The 25,155-nt window shown below is 40.1% G+C and overlaps 1 protein-coding gene across 5 annotated transcripts in view; it reads left to right on the forward strand.

Moving 5' to 3' along the window:
• The window catches only part of SLAMF6 (SLAM family member 6), a 38,308-nt gene that overhangs the window by 10,205 nt on the left and 2,948 nt on the right, over positions 1-25,155 (forward strand). Inside the window, exons 2-6 of one of the 5 annotated variants that reach the window (XR_010157479.1) lie at positions 16,737-17,069; positions 21,742-22,005; positions 22,445-22,555; positions 22,894-22,932; positions 23,160-24,042. Coding sequence is in view for 4 of the 5 variants with exons in the window: in XM_001171991.6 (XP_001171991.2) it covers positions 16,737-17,069; positions 21,742-22,005; positions 22,445-22,555; positions 22,894-22,932; positions 23,960-24,042 (830 nt within the window). In the remaining variant the exon portion in view is untranslated. The remainder of the gene's footprint in view (positions 1-16,736; positions 17,070-21,741; positions 22,006-22,444; positions 22,556-22,893; positions 22,933-23,159; positions 24,043-25,155) is intronic. The other 4 variants (XM_001171991.6, XM_009435658.4, XM_016930494.3 and 1 more) reach the window with 4 other exon arrangements.

The raw sequence follows: 25,155 nt of genomic DNA on the forward strand, positions 1-25,155 counted from the left end.
ATTGCATTAGAACATACTCCTTTAGCTCAGCAAAGTTCATTATTACCCACCTTCTGAAGCCTACTTCTGTCAGTTCATCCTTCTCAGCCTGAGCCCAGTTGTGTGCCCTGCTGGAGAGGTGTTACAATCATTTGGAGGAGAAGAGACACTCTGGCTTTTTGAGTTTTCAGCATTTTTTATTGATTCTTTCTCATCTTCCTGAGTTTATCTAGCTTTGATCTTTGAGTCTGCTGACCTTTGAATGGGCTTTTTGTGGGGACTTTTTTGTTGATGCTCTTGTTGTTGCTTTCTGTTTTTCTTTTAGCAGACAGGACCCTCTTTTGCAAGGCTGCTGCAGTTTGCTGGGAGCCCACTCCAGACCCTATTCACCTGGGTCCCTCCCCACCCTGGTGGGGGCTGCAGTCACTGGCTGCACCAGTGGAGGCTGCAGAACAGCAAAGATGGCTGCCTGCTTCTTCCTCTGGGAGCTCCATCCAAGAGGGGCACCAAACTGATGACAGTGGGAGTGCTCCTGTATAAAGTGTCTGGTAACCCCTGCTGGGGAGTCTCACCCAGTCAGTAGTCACAAGATAAGGGACCCACTTAATGAAACATTCTGTCTGTCCCTTGGCAGAAAGGATGTGCTGTGGTGGGGGGGATCCTACTTATCCAGACTGCCCAGATTCCTCAGAGCCAGCAGGGGAAAAGACTAATCTGATGATCCACAGAGTCCGCAGCCCCAGTACCCACAGGGACTCAATCCCAGGGAGATCAGAGTTCTGTCCATAAATCCTTGGCTGGAGTTGCTGAAATTCCCACAGGGAGGCCCCATTCAGTGAGGAGGGATGAGTCTGGGTCCAGCCTAAAGATGCAGCCTGGCCACAGTCTGCCACAGCTGCTGTGCTGCACCGTGGGGAATTCCTCCTGGTTCCAAACCACCCAGTCCCTCTGGCACTGGCAGGGGAAAGCAGCAGACAGAAGCTGCAGTGATGGCTGCTGCCCCTTCCCCCAGGAACTCAGTAGTCTTAGACAGTCTCCAGCCAAGTGGCAGCTGAGAATCTGCACAGCTCTGTGCTTGGGATCCAAGGCCCTTGTGGTGTTGGCTCACGAGGGGATCTCCTGGTCCATGGGTTGCACAGATCCATGGAAAAAGCATGGTTTCCTGCGTGGGGTAGCACAATCACTCACCACCTCCCTTGGCTGGGGGTGGGAGCACCCCTTGCCCCATCAGCTTCCAGGTGGGTTGTTGTTCCACCCTGCTTTTCCTCACTCCCTGTGGGTCATGCCAACCACCTAGTCAGTCACAATGAGTGAGCCTGGATACCTTAGTTGCTGGTGCAGGATTCACTCACTGTTTTTGTTCTTCTCAGTGGGATCCTCCAACCACAGCTGTTTCTAGTTAGTCATCTTGGCCCCTCCCCACATTTTATCTTTTCTTATGCTTTTGGTGTCATATATCAGAATCCATTTCCAAATCAAAAATCATGAATATTTATCATTATGTTTTCTTCTAAGAGTTTTAGCTCTTATATTTAGGTGATCGATACATTTTGAGTCAATTTTTGCATATAATGAGAGGAAGGGGTCCAACTTCATTCTGTTGTATGTGGATATCCAGTTGTCCCAGCACCATTTGTTAAAGAGAGCATTCTCTCCCTATTGAATGATCTTAGCACTCTTGTCAAAAATCACCTGGCCATAAATGTTTGGATTTATGGACTCTCAATTTAATTTCATATAGACATCTATACGTTTATCTTTATGCCAGTACCACACTGTTTTGATTACCATATCTGTATCAGTTTTGAAATTGGAAAGTGTGAGTCCACCAATTTTGCTTTTCTTTTACAATATTGTTTTGGCTACTTGGGGCATCTTGAAATCACATATAGATTTGAGAATTAGCTTTTCCATTTATGAAAAAAACATCAAAATTTTGATAAGGATTGCATTGACTCTATAAATTGCTTTGGGTGGTATTGGCATATTAATATTATCTTCCAATTATTGAACATAGGATGTATTTCCATTTATTTAGATTTTATTTCTTTCAGAAATGTTATTTAGTTTTCAGTGTATTATCTTGAACTTCTCTGGTTAAATTATTGCCAGGTATTTTGTTCTTTTGAATGCTACTGTACATGGAACTGCTTTTCTTAACTTCTTTTTCAGATTGTTCATTGCTAGTGTGTAGGAACAGAATTGATTTTTATACATTGATTTTGTATCTTGCAACTTTGCTGAATTTATTTATTAGCTCTGATCATTTTTGTGGATTCTTTAGGATTTTCTATTTTCAACATCATGTTATCTGTGAATAGGAATAGTTTTACTCATTCTTTTTCAATTGAGATGCATTTTATTTATTTTTCTTGCCTAATTGCTCTGGCTAGAACTTCCAGTTCAATATTAAATAGAAGTGGTGAGACTGGGCACTGTTGTCTTTTCATGCTGTTAGTTGAAAGGCTTTTAGTCTTTAATCCTTGAGTAAAATGTTAGCTGTGGGTTTTCATAAATGCCTTTTATCAGACTGAGGAAGTTCCCTTCTATTTCTAGATTCTAAAGTGTTTTTATTTAAAAGGTGCTGGCTTTTTTCAAATGTTTTTTCTGCATCAACTAAGATGGCCATTAGTCTATTTTTCTTCATTCTGTTAATATCATATACTGCATTGATTGATTTTCATGTGTTGAACCACTTTTGCATTTCTGAGATAAATTCTACTTGGTCATGGTGTATAATCCCTTTAATATGAGCTGGATTCAGTTTGTTAGTATTCTGTTGAAGGTTTTTGCATCAATATTCATAAGGGATATCAGTCTGTAGTTTTCTTTTTTCTGATATTTTTGGCTTTGGTATCAGGGTAATGCTGACCTAATAAAATGACTTAGGAAGTGTTTTTCTCCTCTTCTATTTTTGGGAAGAGCTTGAGAATAATTGAAGCTAATTATTCTTTGAATAATTAGTAGAATTTACCAGTGAAGCCATCTGGATTTTCTTTGTCAGGAGGTTTTTGAGTACTGATTCAATCTCTTTTCTTGTTATAGGTCCTCTTTAATTTTTTATTTCTTCTTAAGTCAGTCTTGGTATTTTAGGTGTTTCCAGAAATCTATTTCATCTAGGTTATTCAATTTGTTGGCATATAGTTATTTATAGTGTTCTCTTAATCCTTTTAATTGTTATTTCTGTAAGATCTGTAGTAATGTCTCCACTTCTATGTCTACTTTTAGTAATTTGAATCTTTTCTATTTTGTTCTTTGTCAATCTAGCTAAAGGTTTGTCAATTTTGTTTATCTTTTCAAAGAACCAACTTTTGGTTTCATTGATTATTTCTCTTGTTTTTCTATTCTCTATGTTATTTATCTCTGCTCTAATTTTTATGATTTGCTTCATTCTAATAGCTTTGGGTTTAGTTTGCTCTTCTTTGTCTAGTTTTTTAAAGTGTAAATTTCCTCCTTCTTTTTTTTTAAATATACTTTAAGTTCTAGGGTACACATGCACATCGTGCAAGTTTGTTACATAGGTATATATGTGCCATGTTGGTTTGCTGCACCCATCAACTCGTCATTTACATTAGGTATTTCTCTTAATGCTATCCCTCCCCCAGCTCCCCACCCCCTGACAGGCCCCAGTGTGTGATGTTCCCCACCCTGTGTCCAAGTATTCTCATTGTTCAGTTCCCACCAATGAATGAGAACGTGTGGTGTTTGGTTTTCTGTCCTTGTGACAGTTTGCTGAGAATGATGGTTTCCAGCTTCATCCATGTCCCTAGAAAGGGCATGAGCTCTTCCTTTTTTATGGCTGCATAGTATTCTATGGTATATATGTGCCACATTTTCTTAATCCAGTCTATCATTGTTGGACATTTGGGTTGGTTCCAAATCTTTGCTATTGTGAATAGTGCCACAACAAACATACGTGTGCATGTGTCTTTACAGTAGCATGATTTATAATCCTTTGGGTTTATACCCAGTAATGGGATGGCTGGGTCAAATGGTATTTCTAGTTCTAGATCCTTTAGGAATTGCCACGCTGTCTTCCACAATGGTTGAACTAATTTACACTCCCACCAACATTGTAAAAGTGTTCCTGTTTCTCCATATCCTCTCCAGCATCTGTTGTTTCCTGACTTTTTAATGATAGCCATTCTAACTGGTGTGAGATGGTATCTCATTGTGATTTTGGTTTGCATTTCTCTGATGACCAGTGATGATGAGCATTTTTTCATATGTCTGTTGCTGCATAAATGTCTTCTTTTGAGAAGTGTCTGTTCATATTCTTTGCCCACTTTTTGATGGGGTTTTTTTTTCTTGTAAATTTGTTTAAGTTCTTTGTAGATTCTAGATGTTAGCGCTTTGTCAGATGGGTAGACTGCAAAAATTTTCTCCCATTATGTAGGTTGTCTGTTCACTCTGATGGTAGTTTCTTTTGCTGTGCAGAAGCTCTTTAGTTTAATTAGATCCCATTTGTCTATTTTGGCTTTTGTTGCCGTTGCTTTTGGTGTTTTAGTATTGAAGTCCTTGCCCATACCTATATCCTGAATGGTATTGCCTAGGTTTTCTTCTACAGTTTTTATGGTTTTAGGTCTAACATTTAAGTCTTTAATTCATCTTGAATTAATTTCTGTATAAGGTGTAGGGAAGGGATCCAGTTTCAGCTTTCTACATATGGCTAGCCAGTTTTCCCAGCACCATTTATTAAATAGGGAATCCTTTCTCCATTTCTTGTTTTTATCAGGTTTGTCAAAGATCAGATGGTTGTAGATGTGTGGTGCTATTTCTGAGGCCTCTGTTCTGTACCACTGATCTATATATATGTTTTGGTACCAGTACCATGCTGTTTTGGTTACTGTGGCCTTGTAGTATATTTTGAAGTCAGGTAGTGTGATGCCTCTAGCTTTGTTCTTTTTGCTTAGGATTGTCTTGGCAATGCGGGCTCTTTTTTGGTTCCATATGAACTTTAAAGTAGATTTTTCCAATTCTGTGAAGAAAGTCATTGGTAGCTTGATGGGGATGGCATTGAATCTACAAATTACCTTGGGCAGTATGGCCATTTTCATGATATTGATTCTTCCTACCCATGAGCATGGAATATTCTTCCATTTGTTTGTGTCCTATTTTATTTTGTTGAGCAGTGGTTTGTAGTCCTCCTTGAAGAGGTCCTTCACATCCCTTTTAAGTTGGATTCCTAGTCTTCCTTCTTTCTTTCAGAGGGATAAAAATATCCCTCTGAGCACTACTTTTGCTCCATCCCATGTTTTGGTAAGCTTTGTTTTTGTTTTCACTTGGTGTCAAGATATATCCTAATTCATCTTGTTATTTCTTCTTTGATCCATTGATTATTTTACACTATGTTAATTATGACATATTTGTGAATTTTCCAATTCTCCTTCTGTTCTTGATTTCCAGTTTTATTCCATTATGGTCATAGAAGACACCATATATTTAAGTCTTTTATAATTTATTGAGACTTGTTTTTGTGGCCTGATATATGGTCTGTCCTATGAGAACGACTTATGTGCATTTGAGGAAAATGTACATTTTGTTGTGTTTGGATGTAGTGTTTTTCATATATATGTTAGGAATTGTTGGTTTATAATGTTTTCCAAGTCCTCTATTTCCTTATTGATCTTCTCTCTAGTTGGTTTGACCATTATTGCAAGTGAGGTATTGATGTCTCCAACTATTACTGTAGAACTATCTATTTCTCCCTTGAATTTTGTTATTGTTTGCTTTATATATTTTGGGGCTGTTGTTTGGTGCATATGTGTTTATAATTGTTATAACTTTTTGCAGGGTTGACCCTTTTATTAATGTATAATGTCCTTTTTTGCCTCTACTAATAATTTTTGACTTAAAGTCTATTTGCCAATATTACTATAGCTACTGTAACTCTCTTTTGGTTACTACTTGCATGGAATATCATTTTCCATCTTCTTCCTCTAAAAGTATTTGCGCCTTTGAATCTAAAGTGAATCTCTGTATGTAGAAAATAGTTGAATCCTGTTTTTTCAATTCATTCTGCCTATCTCTGCATTTTAATTGAAGAGTTCAATTCATTTACATTTAAAATAATGACTGATATGTAAGGACCTACTTCTTGCATTTTGCCATTTCTTTTCTGTATGTCTTAAACCTTTTCCCCTCAGTCCCTCCACTATTCTATTCTTTCATGTATAGTTTATATTTTTAAGTTTAGATTCCTTTCTCATTTCCTTTCCTGTATTTTTAGTTATTGTATTGTTATCCTCAGTGTTACATTTAATCTCTTCAACTTATAACAAGCTATTTTGAATTTACACTACCTTAGCTTCAATAATATACAAACACTGTGCTCCTATGTTGTTTCATTCTGCTGCCTTTATGTTGTTGTAACAAACTACATCTTTGTGCATGTGTGCTCATTAACAGATTTATAATTCTTGTTTTACTCATTTGTCTTTTAAATCATGTGGGAAAAAGGAGAAGTTGCAAAGCAAAAATGCAAGAATACTGGCTTTTGTATTAATCTATGCAGTCAGATTTACCTTCCTTCTTTGTTTCTTGGTAGGGATTTGAGTTACTTTCTAGTGTGATTTTATTTCAGCCTGAAAGATTCCCTTTAGTATTTCTTACAGTACAAGTCTACTAGCAATAAACTCTATCTGCTTTTGTTTATCTGCAAATGTCTTAACTTCTCCTTCATTTTTGAAGGATAATTTTTTCAGATGTAGAATTCTTGGTTGATGGGTGTTTTTTTCTTTCAGCACCTTAAATATGTCATCCCACTGCCTCCTGGCAATCATGGATTCTTCTGAGAAATTGGCTGTTGTTGATTTTATTGAGCATGACTTGTACATGACTAGTTGCTTTCTCTTGTTGCATTTGAGATTCTCTCCTTGTTTTCATTTTTCTGGTTTGATTATAATATGTCTTGTTATGGATCTCTTTTTGATCATTCTTCTTGGAGTTCATTGACTTTCTTGGATGTATAAATTCATGTCTTCTATAAAGTTTGGGAAGTTTTGGGCCATTATTTTTTCAAATATTATTTATGCCCTTTTCTCTCTCTCCACTCCTCCTTGGACTCCTATTATGCTTATTTTTTGGTATTTTTGATGGTGTCCCACAAATCTCTTAGGCACTGTACATTTTTCTTCACTCTTTTCTTTTCTGATCCTCAAACTGGATAATTTCAATTGACCTAGCTTCGAATTAGCTATTTCTTACTTCTGCCTACACAGAGCTTCTGTTGAAAGCCTCTAGTGAATTTTTTATTTCAATTATTGTATTTTTTCAGCTCCAGAATTTCTACTTGACTCCTTGTTATTATTTCTATCTTTTAAAAATATTCTCTTTTCTTTATATATCCTTTTCTTGATTTCCTTTAGTTCTTTGTCCATTGTTTCCTTTAGCTTTTTGAGCATATTTAAGATAGTTGAGGCCAGGCAGGGTGGCTCATGCACGTAATCTCAGCATTTTGTGGGGGCCGAGGCAGGTAAATCATTTGAGCCCAGGAGTTCAAACCAGCCTGGGCAACATAGTGAAACTGCATCTCTACAAAATATTTTAAAAATTAGCCAGGGATGGTGGCATGTGCCTGTAGAACCAGCTACTCAGGAGGCTGAGGTGGGAGGATGACTTCAGCCCAGGAGGCAGAGGTTGCAGTGAGCTGAGATCGCACCACTGCACTCCAATCTGGGCAACAGAATGAGACCCTGTCTCAAAAAAAGACAGTTGACTTAAAGACTTTGTCTAGCAAATCCAGTATCTGTCCCTCCTTGGGGACAATTTCTGTTTATTTCACCTGTGAATGGGTCACACTTTCTTGTTCTTCACATGCTTTATAATTTTTTGTTGAAACTAGATGTTTTTAATACTATAATATGATAACTCTGGAAATCAGATTCTTCCCCTTCCTCAGTATTTTGTTTTGTTGCTTGCTCTGGGTTGTAATTCTTGTTTTTTTAGTGACTATTCTAAACTATTTTTTAAACGTATTATTTGTCACATGTAGTCTCTAAAATGTCTTTTTCTTTAGCTTATGGTCAACTAGTGTTTTGACAGATATTTCTTTGAACACCAGAAGGAATAAACAAACAAACAAATAAATAAATTCTGTGCTTGTCTTTGCAGATTGGCTCTGTTTTGGGGCACTCCTTTAATGCCTAGACAGGCTACCACTCTGCCTTAGCCTTGACTTTCTTCTTGTACCCAGCATAATTATCAGCCATAGATAAAATCTTAGAGTCTTCTCAGAACTTTTCTAAGTATGCACCCTGCCCTAGGCATATATGTGGCTTTCCAAATTCCCTGGTATAAGCAGACATTTTTTTAATGCCTGAATTCTTCTAAGAATCTTTCTCCCCAGCTTTTCTTCCCAGGCATTCGACATATCTATTTTTTGCCTCCACTATAATGTTTTGCCCCAGGTATTGATGGGTTATTCATTGCCTTTCAGTGTTTATGAGAAATGTCCTCTGCATGGCTAATTTTCTACCTGAAAGAGAGGTAGTTGAAACAAAGACAAGTGCTTTTCCTCAGTTTTTTAGGGAGCATCCAGATAGTTGAAAACAGACAAATACAATTCTTTCAGAACCAGGTCTGCTCTATGCCTGCTGGAACCAGTGACCATGGTCTCCTACTGAAAATGTAGACGGCCGTCTTCAAGACTGCTATCAAGTTGGAGAAAAAAGATCGGGGAAAGGGCAATCAAACATTCTGCAAAGCTCTCCAATCATTTTTTTTAAATTGTGTATATCTAAGCTGTACAACATGACATTTTGATATATGCAGTGAAATGGTTACCCTAGTCATGCAAATTAACATATTCATTATCTTGCACTGTTACCCTTTTCGTGCAAGTATGGTAAGAGTATCTAAAATCTACTCTGAGCAAATGTTCGGTATACAATACAATCATATAAGTATAGCCTTCATGTTGTATATTAGATTCCTAGACTTATTTACCCTACATATCTGCAACTTTGTACCCTGTGACCTACATCTCCCCATTTCCTCCCTGTTCCCTCTCTCCACCTCTGATAACCACTGCTTTATACTTTGTTTCTATGTATTTTACTTTTTTTTAACTCCTTTGCTTTTGCTTTTTTTTTTTTTTTTTTTTTTTTTTGAGGTAGAGTCTCACTCTGTCACCCAGGCTGGAATGCAATGGCATGATCTCAGCTCACTGCAACCTCTGCCTCCCAGGTTTAAACAATCCTCCCGAGCTGGGACTACAGGCATGTTCCACTCTGCCTGGCTGATTTTTTTGTACTTTCAGTAGAGACAGGGTTTCACCATGTTGGCCAGACTAGAACTCCTAGCATTTTTAAGTTGCCTCTTTTTTTGACTCATCATTTGTTTGGTTGCTATAATCCTTTGACTAGTTTCTACGGTTCTGACAAAGTTGATTCTGACAATGTTTGCTCACTCTGTGTGTATTCGCATGAGTGTGCATGTTTTTTGTGGAGGGATGGACGCTTGCAGTTATTTATTGTGCCATTTTGACTAATGTCACTGACCCTCAGACTTTAGGCCAGCAATTTCAACAAAGTAGTCACCATTCCCCTGAAATCCCTCTCCCCTTTGATGCCACACCTACCTATACTATGCCTATTGCTAATATTAGGTGATCCCCAGCACCTTCTTTCCCTGTTCCTGGGCTACATGTGCTATAATCATTGGAGAAAGTTATTAGTGTGGTGCAAAAGTGATTGCGGGTTTTCCCTTTGAAGGTAATGGCAAAATCCGCAATCACTTTCGCACCAGCCAATGCAAAACTGGATGGACTCCATGAATGGTGTGTGTCAACCAAGCTTGGCCAATTCCTCCTCACTGCTTCCACACTCATTTATTGATGACTTGTCAGTTTCCTAACAAATTCCTCAGAGCAGCTTTTACATGTCTCATCCGTCTTCCTCTAGATTCTATGAGATCTACTTCTCTTAGAACAACTTTGAGAAAAACATAAGCGAAATATTCCAACTTCTTCCCCTTTACCCTCTAAATGTTTTGAGATCTTTAACCTTATTCTTTTCAGTCGCAAAAGAAAAGGAGAACCACATCTACCCAAGACTAAACTCTTCACTTATGCTCCTAAGCCCACCCTGGCTTCCACCTCAGAAATGACACCATTTTGAATACTCCCTTTCACCATATCTTAAGTTTTTTCTTTTTCTCCCAGCTGCTTCCCTTTGCTCCAAATTTGCTCAGGACTCTGTTACCCTAAAGAGTAACTTCCATTTGTCCTACCTTCTCAATATCCTGACTATGTTTCTCCTCCCTTCTCTTTAAATTCTCTTGAGAAATCAGCCCCTACTCTCTTTCATACTGCATTTGCCTCCTGTGGAGCTAACACAGCTTGCTATATTCCTGTTAGCTATAGATGGGCCTAAGCTAGTCCCTCAGGTTAGAAACCCCAAAGTTCCTTGACTTTTCTCTCTTTCTCAGAATCTGCTTAGTTCTACCTCTCTCCTCTCTTTCCTAAGACACTGCTCTCTTTATACTTTGCCAATTTTCAAAAATACTTCATGTTTTTTAATACCTTCCAAACTAACCCTCCACTAATCAGGTAACCCTTAAAAACTTCTCTATTCTAATCCCAATCTACTTAACATTCACTGAGTTCCCTGGACCAGGTTATGGGGAAATACAATGCTGACTAAGATATTATTTGAGTTCCCCAAAACACATCATACAGTAGATGAAACTTGTAAACAAATGTACCCCAAATGTCTGCTGTCTTGACATCCTCACCAGTGGATGGGCAAGACCTCAGCATCACCTTCATGTTGCAGGGAGTTCTCCAGTGACTTATGAGAGTCTCAAAGGAAAGCTTCCCATGAGTCCCCAAAGCAGCCTACGAGTTGTAGCCAACATGAGGCATCTTTCCCATTCTTAATCTCCTTTTCTGGTTCTAGTCCTCCACACAGGATGCCAGCAGAGCCATTTAGATGCCCTGCCTATTCCAAGAACATCAATGTCCATGCAAGGGTGCTGGTCCCAGATGCTCCCAAAGCATCAGTGTTGATTCCTGGCAGAGCAGAGAAAAGGACCTCCATGTGCCCTCTGGGCCACACCACCACACCTTGGCCCTGAAGCAGCTCTGCTCCTGTCCAAAGTCTCACGCAGGGTCTTTTAAACATTTTCAGTAGCATCTGACCTTCACTGTCCCTAAGCATATTGTCTCAAATCTAGTTTTGCTTTGGTTTGGTTTTGGGTCTGTGGGGAACTATTCCTACCATCTCATCCATCCTGTGCTCCTTCTCCCTTTGCTTCACCACAAACTCCTTTCTCCCCTTCCCCATGTACCAATGCAAAACCCCCATAAATATAAGAGGCAAACAGATATTTTAGCTCATCCTTGAAGGATAAATAGGAGCTTACCATGTAGGAAAGATGAAGAAAGGCATTTTAAGCAGAGGGAAAAGCAGTGCAAAAAAAAAAAAAAAAGCAAGGCATTATTGGAAGAATTACAAATAATTAAGTAATGGAGAACTCATAGCTTTTATTCAAGACTTTGCTACAGTGTCATCTCCCGTGAACTGTTCCCTGACAACTCCCAACTCTTCCCAGTTCATGATTCTCTAAATTTTTGCTCCCATGGAGCACATATCTCTAACAAGTCAACATTTATTGAGCTAGAAATTGTGTGCTAAGTTCTAGGAATATAGAAATAATAATCAGAATCCCTGACCTCAAGATTATGGAAAAGAAAAGAAAATAATCTTGTAATTATAACAAAGAGAAAGAACTGCTTGCAATTGCATGTGTAACTGCAATAGTGATACGAGGGCAATGCAGAGGCAAGCCTTACACTAGCTCAATGCCCAACCCACCACATCAGAACTAACTACTCATTTACCTGTCAGGCTCCTCTATCAGATGATGGACCCAGAGGACTGACAGTATCTTATATTCCCAGTTTCCAGTCCAGAAACTGGTACATAAAACAGACCTAATAAATATGCCATGGTTCCTAAGGTTTTACTAATTGAATTAGCATGGAAGTTAGCAAATATTAGAATATTTGAACACCAGAATGAATAAACAAACAAACAAATAAATAAATTTCTGTGCTTGTCTTTGCAGACTGGCTCTGTTTTGGGGCACTCCTTTAATGCCTAGACAGGCTACCACTCTGCCTTAGCCTTGACTTTCTTCTTGTAAGCAGCATAAATATCAGCCATAGATAAAATCTTGTTATATAAACTAATTATTTCAATCTATAAAATCAATGGAACTTAAACAAGTGTTCCAGGCAAGGGAAGAACAGCTCCTGGTGAGTCCTTAGGCCACTGAGTAAGCCCAGACTCCCTACCAAAAGGAACTGAGCTTTAACATTCTAGACAGAAAACCTCCAAGAGATGGAATGGAGATATGTCCATTCACTCAATAAATATTCATGGGATGCTTACTATGTGCCAGGTGCTGTTCAAGAATGTTCACAATAGTAGACAAAACAGACAAAAATCTTTGTCTCCATAGAGATTACATTCTAGTGGAGAGGTGAGAAAATAAACAAAAACAAATATGTAAATTATAAAGTATACTAGATGGTAAGTACTAGATGGTAAGTACTAGATGGTAAATCCAAAGGCAGCTGGATGTGCAAGGGTGGATGGGGGCTGATGGTGCAAAAAGAGTGGTCACACTTCTTTAAATTCTCTGAGCAGGAATGTTTGCATTAATGACTTTATAGAGGCAAAAGAGTGAGCTGCATGGATACTTGGAGAAAGTACATTCCAGACAGAAAGGATTGCAAATGCAAAAGCCCTGGCCTGTTCAAGGAATAGCCAAGGGGGCTGGAGCAAAGTGAACAAGGGGGAGAATATAGGAATTAGGTCAAAGAAAGAGAAATGGCCAGATCATTTTGGTCCTTATAGACCATAGACATGATTTTGTTTTGCTCTGCTTTTGTTACTGTTTTAACTTTTTAAACTGAAATACAAAGAGAAAAACTATACGAATCTTAAATGTCAGCTCAATGAATTATCATAAAATGAACAAATCTGTGTAGCCAAATACAGATCTAGAGATAGGACATTATCAGTATTCCGGGATCCTTCCTTTATACTCCCTCCTATTCACCACCTCTCCCTCCTCAAAGGTAACCACTCTCTTGACTTCTGACAGCATAGATTTGTCTGTTTATCAATTTTAAATAAATAGAATCATATAATTGTATTCTCTGGTATCTGGACATTCTGCTCAAAATGTTGCTTGTGGTATTCACCCATGTGATTCAGAGGAAAGAGGAATAAAGATGACAAATAACAGTGTGTTAAAATGCTGATGGGAAAGATGTTTATGACAGCAATGTTCATGTGCCTGGAACCCATATGACAATTCATGAAAGAGAGAGGAAGTGCAAGCTCACCCAGGAGCTGAGCACTAGGACTCCAAGAGACATTTCCTTCCCTATTCAGCTCCTCCTATAAGAAATAAGAAACCCTCAGAAATGACAACTTTCCATGCTCATGGATTGGAAGAATCAACATCGTTAAAATGGCCATACCACACAAAGCAATTTCTAGATTCAATGCTATTCCTATCAAACTACCAATGTCATTCTTCACAGAATTAGAAAAACCATTCTAAAATTCATATGGAACCAAAAAAAGAGCCCAAATAGTCAAAGCAATTCTAAGCAAAAACAAAAAATCCAGAGACATCACACTATCTGACTTTGAACCATACCATAAGACTATAGTAACCAAAACAGCATGGTACCGGTACACAAACAGACACATAGACAACTGGAAGAGAACAAAAAACTCAGAAATAAAGCCACAACCTTACAACCATCTGATTTTTGACAAGGCCAACAAAAGCGAGCAATGGGGAAAGGACTCCCTGTTCAATAAATGGTGCTGGATAACTGGCTAGCCATATGCAGAAGATTGAAACTGGACCCTTACCTTTAACCATATACAAAAATTATTAACTCAAGATGGATCAAATATTTAAATGTAAAACCTCAAGCTATAAAAATCCTAGAAAAAAAATAGGAAATACCCTTCTTGACATTGGCCTTGGCAAAGAATTTTTGGCTAGGTCCCCAAAAGCAATTGCAACAAAAACAAAAATTGACAAGTGGAACCTAAGTAAACTATAGAGCTTCTGCACAGCAAAAGAAACTATCATTACCGTAAACAGACATCTTACAGAATGAGAGAAAATATTTGCAAACTATGTATCCAACAAAAGGTCTAATATCCAGAATCTACAAGGAGCTTAAACCAATAAGCAAAAAGACGAATAACCCCATTAAAAAATGGGCAAAGGACATGAACAGGCACTTCTTAAATGAAGATATACAAGCACTCAGCAAACATGAAAAAATGCTCAGCATCAGTAATCATCAGAGAAATCCAAATCAAAACCACAATGAAATACTATCTCACACCAGTCAGAATGGCTATTATTAAAAAGTCAAAAAAAAAAAGAACACAATAGATGCTGGTTTGGTTTTTGATATGGTTTGATTATGTCCCCACCCAAATCTCATCTTGAACTGTAGAGCTCCCATTATTCCCACATGTCATGGGAGGGACCCGGTAGGAGGTAATTGAATCTGGGGGTAGGTCTTTCCTGTGCTATTCTCATGATAGTGAATAAGTCTCATGAGTTCTGATGGTTTTATAAAGGGGAGTTCCCCTGCACATGTCCTCTTTGCCTGCCACCATGTAAGACGTGACTTTGCTCCTCCTTCACCTTCCACCATGCTTGTGAGTGCCATGGCCTCCCCAGCCATGTGGAACTGTGAGTCAATTAAACATCTTTCCTTTATAAATTACTAGTCTTGAGTATGTCTTTATCAGCAGTGTGAAAATGGACAAATAACAGTTTTTTGACTTTTTAATAATAGCCATTCTGTCAGAATGACAGCTGGAAGAGAACAGAAAATTCGGAATACACTAATACACTTTTTTGTATTTTTGTATAGCCATATGCAGAAGATTGAAACTGGACCCTTCATTCTTTCAGAATGGCATTATTAAAAGTCAAAAAATAAAAAAAAACAGGTGCTAGGTCCCACTTGGTGAGGTTGCAGAGAAAAGGAAACAGTTATACACTGTTATTGGGAAATATAAATTTTCACTGTGGAAAGCAGTTTGGAGATTTTTCAAAGAACTTAAAACAGAGCTACCATTCAACCCAGCAATCCCATTACTGGGTATATAGCCAAAGGAAAATAGATCATTATACCAAAAAGACACATGCACTTGTATGTTCATACTATGCTATTCATAATAGCAAAGACACAGAATCAACCTAGGTTCCAATCAATGATGGATTGGATAAAGAAAATTTGGTATATATACACCATGGAATACTAACCAGCCATAAAAAAGAATTAAATCATGTCTTTTGCAGTAACATGGGTGGAGCTGGAGGCCATAATCCTAGCAAACCAACACAGGAACAGAAAACCAAATATACATGCTCTCACTTATAAGTGGGAGCTAAACACTGAGCACACATGGACATAAATATGGGATTAATAGACGCTGTGGACTACTAGAGGGGGAAGGAAGGGAACAGGTAATGGGTTGAATAACTACCTATTAGTTATTATGCCCACTATCTGGGTGTGATATACTCATGTAACAAACCTGCACATGTACCCCCATTTCTAAAATAAAAGTTGAAATTTTTAAGAAAAAGAAGCAAGAGATCCTGAGAAGGTTGAGGTAATGGTTATAGTTATTCATTCATTGACCCGCTAGAACATTTCCACAGACTCTACTGTGTGTCAGACATGGTGCTGAGTACTGACATGCAAGGCTAATTAAGGCGTGGTCAGTTAGACAAACAGGTGAACAAAACTACAAAATAGTGTAATAATTGCTAAGAATTTGGGAAAGGATGCTAAGGAAGCATCTTCTTTAAGAATCATTGTGACCATTTCACCGTTTTTGCTTAAACATTGATAGTTCTGAATAAGTTCACAAGAATGTGGCCATCATGTGTTACTTTGAAATTATATTTATTATTTCTATATGTATCCATTTTGTCTCCTCAATAACTAAACTATAATCTTTCTGAGAGAGTTAAAAAAAAATCTTCTGGTATCATGAAGACAGCACAAAGTCACTGGAGTCAGAAGACCTGGGTTTGAATCCTGACTCTGCTATTCTTTAGCTGTGCAACCCTGGGAAAATTAGTTAACTTTTCTGTAGCTCAGTTCCTTTATCTATAAATGGAAGTAATAATATCCATCCTGCCTGCCTCACAGACTGTAGTCAGCATCAATGAAATAATATATAAGAAGAACTGACTATCCTATAAATCCCTGATATTAGTCCCTGTTACCAGCCTTCTAAGTTGCACAAGCCTACTATGTTGGACACACAGTAGGTAATCAGTAAATATCAGGCTTTAATTATGCTTTATTAGCAAAGACTTGCAGTTTTTGGAGTCTATAGTTTCCTGTCCCCCTCAACCTAATGTCCAAGGAATTCAGAGGCTAGGATCACAAAGTATAGTTATGACCTAGGAGTGACCAGCCAGTGTAGGACCCAGCATGGACTGGGCCAGTTTCATCTAGACTAGCTGCCTACTAACCAAGAGTGGCTGACATTTTGCTGGAGGTGAAGCTCTGGGACTGTGATTATTCATTTAGAAACATCTCCTTACCCTTTCCTACTCTGTCATATCTCTGAGTTTTGGTATCAGAGAGCTCTAACAAACTGGCAGAGTTAGGTGAAAGGGTGCAGGACTTGGCAGGGAGATGGTTAGGAACATTTTTTAAACCTTTCCTTCTGTGTTTACAGGGAATGTAGTTTCACAAAGCAGCTCAACCCCATTGATGGTCAACGGGATTCTGGGGGAGTCAGTAACTCTTCCCCTGGAGTTTCCTGGAGGAGAGAAGGTCAACTCCATCACTTGGCTTTTCAATGAAACATCTCTTGCCTTCATAGTACCCCATGAAACCAAAAGTCCAGAAATCCACGTGACTAATCCGAAACAGGGAAAGCGACTGAACTTCACCCAGTCCTACTCCCTGCAACTCAGCAACCTGAAGATGGAAGACACAGGCTCTTACAGAGCCCAGATATCCACAGAGACCTCTGTAAAGCTGTCCAGTTACACTCTGAGGATATTAAGTAAGTCAAAATATGGGGTTTAATTCCATATGGACTGAAAAATATACATGTATTTCAATCCTATGTGACTTCAAATGTGCACTGTCGCCTAGTGGCAAAGAATATGGCATTTGGAGTCATTGAGTCAGTGTCAACACAATGACACTGCAAAGCCAGTTAATGACAGAGCTGAAGACAGAGCCTAAGTCTTGTGTCCCAGCCCAGAATTACTTTACTCCGATAAAATGGTCTTCTTCAACCAGAAATGTAGCAGAAGTAATGGAAGTCAAATATTTATGATAGTGTTGCCTTGTGCACTACATGTATTTGCCATGTAATTCTCACAAAGACTCCATGAGGTAGGTACAGACCTTATACCCTTGAGGCACAGCCTCAGTCACAGTGATTTGCCTACAAGTCACAGAGATAGTAATGGTAGCACTTCCCACATAACTACCTGCCATGACACCTCCCTTTTCACAAAGGCTAGTCTGACCCAGTAGAGTGGTCAGTGTACAGAACAGTGGTCTACCTAGAAAGTTATCTGCAAAGATAGGCTGATCATGAGAAACATCCTTTCTGTCAAGGTTATTTAATTTTTAACAATATTTCCCCCCGATGGCTCATATTAATCACCAGTCAACAATCTGCCTTCCCAAGATTAAAAAGAATGAAAATGTTATCAACATAAAATTATGGAAACTATAATGAGATTTCTTATGAGTCAATATCAGAAAAATACCTCTCTAGCAATCAGTGATATTCAGAGATGCCATTAATGGCTTTAGAATAATCACTTAGCAGGATATTCAAGCATTAAATTGGCAATCAGACCAGAAAACATTAAAGGCCACGGAAATTCCGTAATTTTTATCCACTTGAGGGCCTGTAGTGTCTAAAATTCACTCAGAGTCCTTTGGATTAAGACATGGTACTCAAAAAAGCACTGTTAAAATAAAATGTCTCCACAGACAGATTACATGTTAACTTTTAGTATCCCCTGAATATCTGGTAGGTTTATCGTGTTAGATTAGTCAAAATCATGTTCTTGAAGAATAGAACACCAAACAGGTAAATGTAATGGGAAAGAGGTGATGTCTGGAAAACTTCTATACAAGCGATTCTAACTAAAAAGGAAAAATCACCCTGGGGCAATGTATTACTTTCCTGAGGCTGCTGAAATAGAAATACCATAAATTAGGTGGCGTAACAGAAATTCATATTCTCTCACAGTTCTGGAGGCCAGAAGTCCAAAATCACAGTGTGGGCAGGGCTGTGCTCCCTCTGGAGGCTGTAGCAGGCAATCTGCTCTTTGCCTCTCCCAGCTTCTGGTTGCTGTCAACACTCCTTGGTTTTCTTTGGCTTGTGGCTACATCACACCAATCTCTACCTCCATAGTCAGGTTGCCTCCTTCTTTTCTGTCTGTCTCAAACATCCTTTTGCTTTTCTCTTATGGGAACATTTGTCATTGGGTTTGGGGACTATCCAGGTTATACTGGATAATGTCATATAACTTAATTCCATCTGCAAAGACCCTTTTTTTCCAATGAGGTAATATTCAGATTCTGGGAATTAGGACACAGACAGATCTTTTCTGAGGTCATTATTCAACCCACTACAGGCAGAATCACCCTGGGTGACCAGTAATTATCAAGGCAGTGTAGGACACTGGAGAGAAGAGAGACTCATCCAATGGAAAGCCTGAAATGGGTACCAGGCTTCATCACATTTGCTGAGATAATGTTCCTCTAACATTGTTGAGAAGACCAGGTATGACTTATCTTGTGACAGCCACCCTCTTGAGGCTCAATGCTGATCTCTTTCAGGGCTTTTTAGAGTGCCATCTCCTTCAAAGTCACATACACAGAGAACTGTGTAAGCTACACCAGGTAGTTTTACAATAGTGCAAAGGAATTTCAAGGTATAAGTTATATAGGTTTGATTTTTAACATTGATCAATCTCTTGGTATGTGCCAGGATATGAATGGCAAAGATTTGATTTTATGGGCCAATACCAATTAATTGGGAGTGACTGCTAACATGGTTTGGCTCTGTGTCCCCACCCAAATCTCATCTCGAATTGTAATCCCTATATGTCAAGGGAGGGACCTGGTGGGTGGTGATTTGATCATGTGGGAGGTTCCCCCATGCTGTTCTCATGATAGTGAGCTCTCATGAAAGCTGATGGTATTAAGCATGGCACTTCCTTGCCCTTTCTCTCCCTCTCCTGCTGCCATGGAAGACGTGACTTGCTTCCCCTTGCCCTTCCGTCATGATTGTAAGTTTCCTGAGGCCTCCCCAGCCATGTAGAACTGTGAGTCAATTAAACCTCTTTTGTTTATAAAGTACCTAGTCTTGAGTAGTATCTTTATAGTATCGTGAAAACAAACTAATACAACTGCCTAGAGTTCAGTGTTAAGAAAATCTTGAAGCCATGATAGGTTTATTAATTGAGTCAACAATATTTGATAGACATGGATAACGTCCAAGGCACTGTTATAGGCACCTGGAATACATCAGTGAGAAAAACAGACAAAGATCACTGTCCGCATGGTGCAGACATTCTGGAAGGGAAGTAGAGGAAGGTAACAAGCAATTCACATAACATATAAACAAGTGATACACCATGTAAGAAAGCCCTGAATGGTATGAACAAAGGAGAGATTAGAACAGCATAAGAAGCATCAAGAGTGCCAGGGAGCAGGGGACAATTTTAAAAGAAGTGATCAGAACAGGCTTCATTGAAAAGATGACATTTGAGCCAAGACCTGTTGGAAGTGAGGAAGTGTGCCATGCAGATAACTGGAAGACACACCATCCAGCATAGATAGCAAGATCCCCTGTGCCTAGACTACTCAAGAAACACCAAGGAGGCCAAACGTCCAGGAGCAGAGTAAGGGGGAGGTAATAGAAAATGAGGCCAGAAAGGAAACAGGGGCCATATCGCAAAAGGACTGAGAGCCATCACAAAGACTTTGGCATCTACTCTCAGTGACACTGAAAACCATCAGAAAGTTTTGCAAACAAGTAATATGATTTGACTTACTTGTCTAAAGGATTCCTTTGGCTGATCTGTTGAGAGTAGAGTTCAAGGGGGAGGGGTAGAAGCCAATGGGCCAATTAGGAGACCATTGCAATAGTCCAAACAAGAGTTGATGCTAGCTTGGATCAGGGTGGTAGCAGTAGAGATGGTGAGAAGTGGTTGCATTTTGGACATATGTTGAAGGTAAAGCCACCAGGATTTCCTGATGTGGGAGTATGAGATGAAGATATGAATCAGCGATAACTCCAGGGGTTTTGGCCTCAGTGATAGGAAGGATGCAGTTGTCAACAAGTCAGATGGGTAAAACTGCAGGTTGAGAAGGTTTGGGAGAGAAAAACAGGAGTCCTTCAGACTATACCAAGTTTGAGATATACTTACACACTTACATACCTGTGGAAATGTCCTTACATATTCATTAAGTGGAAAAAGGTAACAAGATGGATTTTTTTTTCAGTTCAGCCATCAACACTGGATGAGGGAGATGTGATTTTCATGCCAAATATTTGCCATCCCTGTACTAGGCACTGTCTCATTTATTCCTCAAAATTACCTGAGAAGTGGGTATTATTACCTGGTCTTACAGATAAGGAAACTGAGGCTTGGATATAGCAATAATTTGTCCGTGGTCATGTAGCCAGTAAATTACAAAATTCAGGTCTTGACTCCAAATCCAACACTTTTCCCATACATGAATACTCTGTTCTGGCAAGATTTCAGTACAGATACTCCACAACCCCTACTCAATTAAGCTTAAAGTACTACTCGGTCTCTTCTAATCAGAGAATTGGAGTCATTCTCTTCCTGGTTGGGTCATCTTTACTTCAAACCTCAGGCCAAGGCTGAGTCAGTGGCCTTTTCTGTCTTGCTCCCATGTTCCCATTGGTTCACAGTTACATCTTACTAGGCAATATTTCCTGGTCTTTGCTCTCAGAAATACCTGCATCACATGTCATCTCACATGCCTAGATACGCCGCACTTCTTTGCTCCCCAGAATTGCTTGCTTGCTCTCTCAGCTTATTCACTTCTTCCTTCCCCACTTCTTTGGTTCTCAGCATTTTCCTTTCTGTCTTGCTGACCTTCTACATCTGAGTCTGTTTCTCACTATTGTAGCCAGCTTTAGATACAATAGGAACCAGGATCCCCATAGATTCAAATTCCCCAAGGAAGTGATGCTTCCATCTTCCACCCCAATTAGGTAATTCTGATAGCAGAGGAAACAGGACTCTTCCACCTGGTCTCTTGGCTTCTCACATCACTGAGTTGCCCTCAGAGTTCTTGGCTTGGTCTCCAAATTGTCTTTACACAGGGGCAGAGTGTAAGGACTAGAAGGGACCCCAGGGATAAACTGGAAACCAGAAATATAAAATGGCCACCCCAAAACTACCCAACTAGTTGATGGAAACCTCAGTCTCTCCCTTCCCACTTCTTCTGCTGACTATCCTGCCCCATACTGATGTCCTGCATCATTTGGTCATCCCAGACCTTGCTACCATCAATTAGGCAATATAAGCAGAGTCATTTACAGAGTCTACAGACCATAACATACAGCAAAGGTGAAATACAAAACATTGAGGTGAAGGATATTTTTCACAGGGGGCTGAGCCAAGACATTTGTCCTTAATCTGGATCTTTTTTTTTTCTGCAAACAGGACAACTGAGGAACATACAAGTTACCAATCACAGTCAGCTATTTCAGAATAGGACCTGTGAGCTCCATCTGACTTGCTCTGTGGAGGATGCAGATGACAATGTCTCATTCAGATGGGAGGCCTTGGGAAACACACTTTCAAGTCAGCCAAACCTCACTGTCTCCTGGGACCCCAGGATTTCCAGTGAACAGGACTACACCTGCATAGCAGAGAATGCTGTCAGTAATTTATCCTTCTCTGTCTCTGCCCAGAAGCTTTGCGGAGGTAACAGCCTGCCTCAGGTCTGAGAGCCTTGAGCAGCTATGGGGTTTAACGCGTCCTCACATCCTAAATAATTTCCAATACAGTGGCCCAGTGGGAGGCAGAAAATGCTGCTGGGAGGGGACAGATGCCCTCTGGAGCTCTGCATCTCTCAGTACTCCCAGAGGACTCTCCTTCCTTCCTCTCCATTCCCCAACCCCTCGTCCAACCTACTCAGAACCCAAAATCAAAGGCCTGGGAATGTAGGATTGCTTTCTCCCCCTAACTCCACTGGGCCCCACCCTCCCCTGCCTGCCACATAGGACTCCCACCCCAGAGCCTCCGGCTATAGACAAACTTACCTAGTCCCCAAAGATGGCCTAGAAGAGGCTCCACAGAGGCTCCAAGAACAGTGGGCCTCACTTGATGTGTCTCAAATGTCATTTCTTTTTTCTCTTTTCAGATGTTAAAATTCAATATACAGATACCAAAATGATTCTGTTTATGGTTTCTGGGATATGCATAGTCTTCGGTTTCATCATACTGCTGTTACTTGTTTTGAGGAAAAGAAGAGGCAGGTTTCCTTTCTTCCTACTTGTCTCTTCTCCAAGGTTCCAGTGATTGAGAGTTTGGGGCCTCTGATTCCCAAGGATCTCTTGTGGAAGACAGGAGGAGGGAGGGAGGCTGCAAACCCTGGCTCAGCTAGTCCACTGAGATAATCCCTGGGTGTGATCTTGCACCTGCTAATATCCTGAGAGAAATGTCCTACTGGGAAATGTGGGACCCTGTCTCAGGGCTGCTTGCCCTTCCTTTTGGGTCCCCTCCCACCACATCCCAACACTCACGGGGTTAGGGGTGAAATGCCTCTCCCACTGCTGTCACACATTTCAATTTTCTGGTTTTATTTTTCAGATTCCCTATCTTTGTCTACTCAGCGAACACAGGGCCCCGGTGAGCATTCAGACTCTTAACTCTCCATCATAAAGCAGATGGGAAGAGCCAAATGGAAGAGAGAGGGGGATGGCAGAGGGCTGGATAATGACAGAGGAAGGAGTCAGAATGTCATTACTCAGACCACATGCTGTGAGGGGAGATGATCTGTAATCATGGGTCCTACATGGTTCACAGGCATAGGCATGTGAACCGGTCACTCACACAGTTTCTCTTGGTGATATCAGGTTCATTCACCACCCTGCTGATGGAGAAACTAAGTCCCAGTGAAAGGGATCATCCCTTGTCACCCAGCAAGTCCAGGGCACAGGCAGGATTAGAGCATCCAAGGCACAAAACCAAACTGTCTGACTGCATCATTACTGTTCAGCCAGGGTCTGGACAATGGATAGACACAGTGGGAAGAGAAAACATGATATAGAAACACAAACACAGGCTCTGGACTCAGATTGGCTTTGGGTCTCATTTCATGCATGAGTGATGCATGACATCACTTGCAGAGGCAAAGGCATAAGGTTTGAAGTCAGAAGACATGCATTTGAGTTCCTGTTTCATCACTGTCTGTATGGCTTTGCACAAGTCAGTTAAGTTTTCTGAGCCTCCAGTTCCTCATCTCCAAAATAATCAAATCCGCTATAGAGACCTCTGAAAAGCTTAATAATATCCCGTATGTGAAATAACTGGCTCCATTATGTTTGCCAATGAGGTGTCTTTAGCCCTTCCATAGGCAGGGCTATTTGGTCCCAGGAGCTTCCTGACCCACATGTGAAGCCTGAGGGAGACTCTGAAGCTTTAGGGGACCTCAACACCACCTCCTACCCCAAGAGATGTGGTCAGAAATAGACCACATGACTGAGAAGGTTCACCCAGAGCTCCAAAGACTGTCAAGAATGAATGATCCCTCAGGAAAGGAGATGCTTCAAACACCTGCCTATCTGGGGACACAGTGTGCTCTGGGGAGGGCGAAGTCCTGGGAGAGAAGTCCCAGAGTCCTTGTGCCATTGACTGTGCCTTCCTATGTTAACAGCAGAGTCTGCAGGGAACCTAGAGTATGTTTCAGTGTCTCCAACAAACAACACTGTGTATGCTTCAGTCACTCATTCAAACAGGGTGAGTCCTTTCAGCTTTATATGCCATTGTTGTCAGTTTTACAGCCATTGTTCACAAACTTGTCACCATAACCATCTGACTGAACAAATGACCACTGAGGGGAGGAGAAGACAGCCACAGCGACAGGGGCTGCAAAGTTATGTGCTAGACCACTCTGGTGTCTGCCTTTCTCACCCTTAAGGGAATGTTTATTCATACCCTGCCTTACACGGTTCTCCAACCGCTTGATGCATCAGTAAGTCTTGTCCCTTCAGCTTAATTACAAGCTGACTGAAAGTACAAATTATGTCTTCCTCTCTCTTGCCCTATATCCTAGCATAATGATCAGTAAATACTTGCTGAATGGGTCAGAGTTCCACTAAGTTTGAAAGTTTCCTATGGACATAGTTCCATAGCAGGTGGCTGACTTCTCACTCTGCATGTAGGGGTCTTAGGAGAGCTCAGAAGTAGTCTCTCAAGAGGGGAAGGGGGCACAGTAGAGGCCACTAAACCATGAGCAATGGTTCACCCCTCCCCTCTCATCTAGCTGCATAACAGGATGGCCTTGGTCAAGCATCAGCAACTCATCTGTCATGCATCAGCAACTCCCCACCACCCCTAAATAAAGGACCTGCAGGTGGCACGTCTCTAAATAATACCATACGTTTTGAGAGGCCAGTTTTCGGAAAAATAAGCCAGGAAAGCTTAGCATTTTCCAAATGATGTAAGCAATGATCTAGCTAGAAATCTTGGATTCCCTTCACCTATATTTGCAAAGTATGCTCCTTGATGACAGGAAGGAAGAAGGGGTACTCTCACTTGCTCAGACATTTCTATTGCCTTTGCAAATTCCTCCCGAAAACAAGTCAACTCACACTCTGACAAATCAAAAAACTAATTCCCCACAAATTTGTTAGCTTTCTCTTTAGCAAAAAGAAAAAAAAATGTGCTTTGGAGTGTTTGAGGTCTTTTTGGTTTTTTTTGTTTGTTTGTTTTTTGGTTTTTGGTTTTTTTTTTTTTTGAGACAGAGTGTCACTCTGTCACCAAGGGTGGAGTGCAGTAGCACAATCACAGCTCACTGCAGCCTCAACCTCCTCATGCTCAGGTGATCCTTTTACCTCGGCCTCCCAAGTA

Source organism: Pan troglodytes, chromosome 1 (genome assembly GCF_028858775.2).
Source record: "Pan troglodytes isolate AG18354 chromosome 1, NHGRI_mPanTro3-v2.0_pri, whole genome shotgun sequence".
Lineage (NCBI taxonomy): Eukaryota > Metazoa > Chordata > Mammalia > Primates > Hominidae > Pan > Pan troglodytes.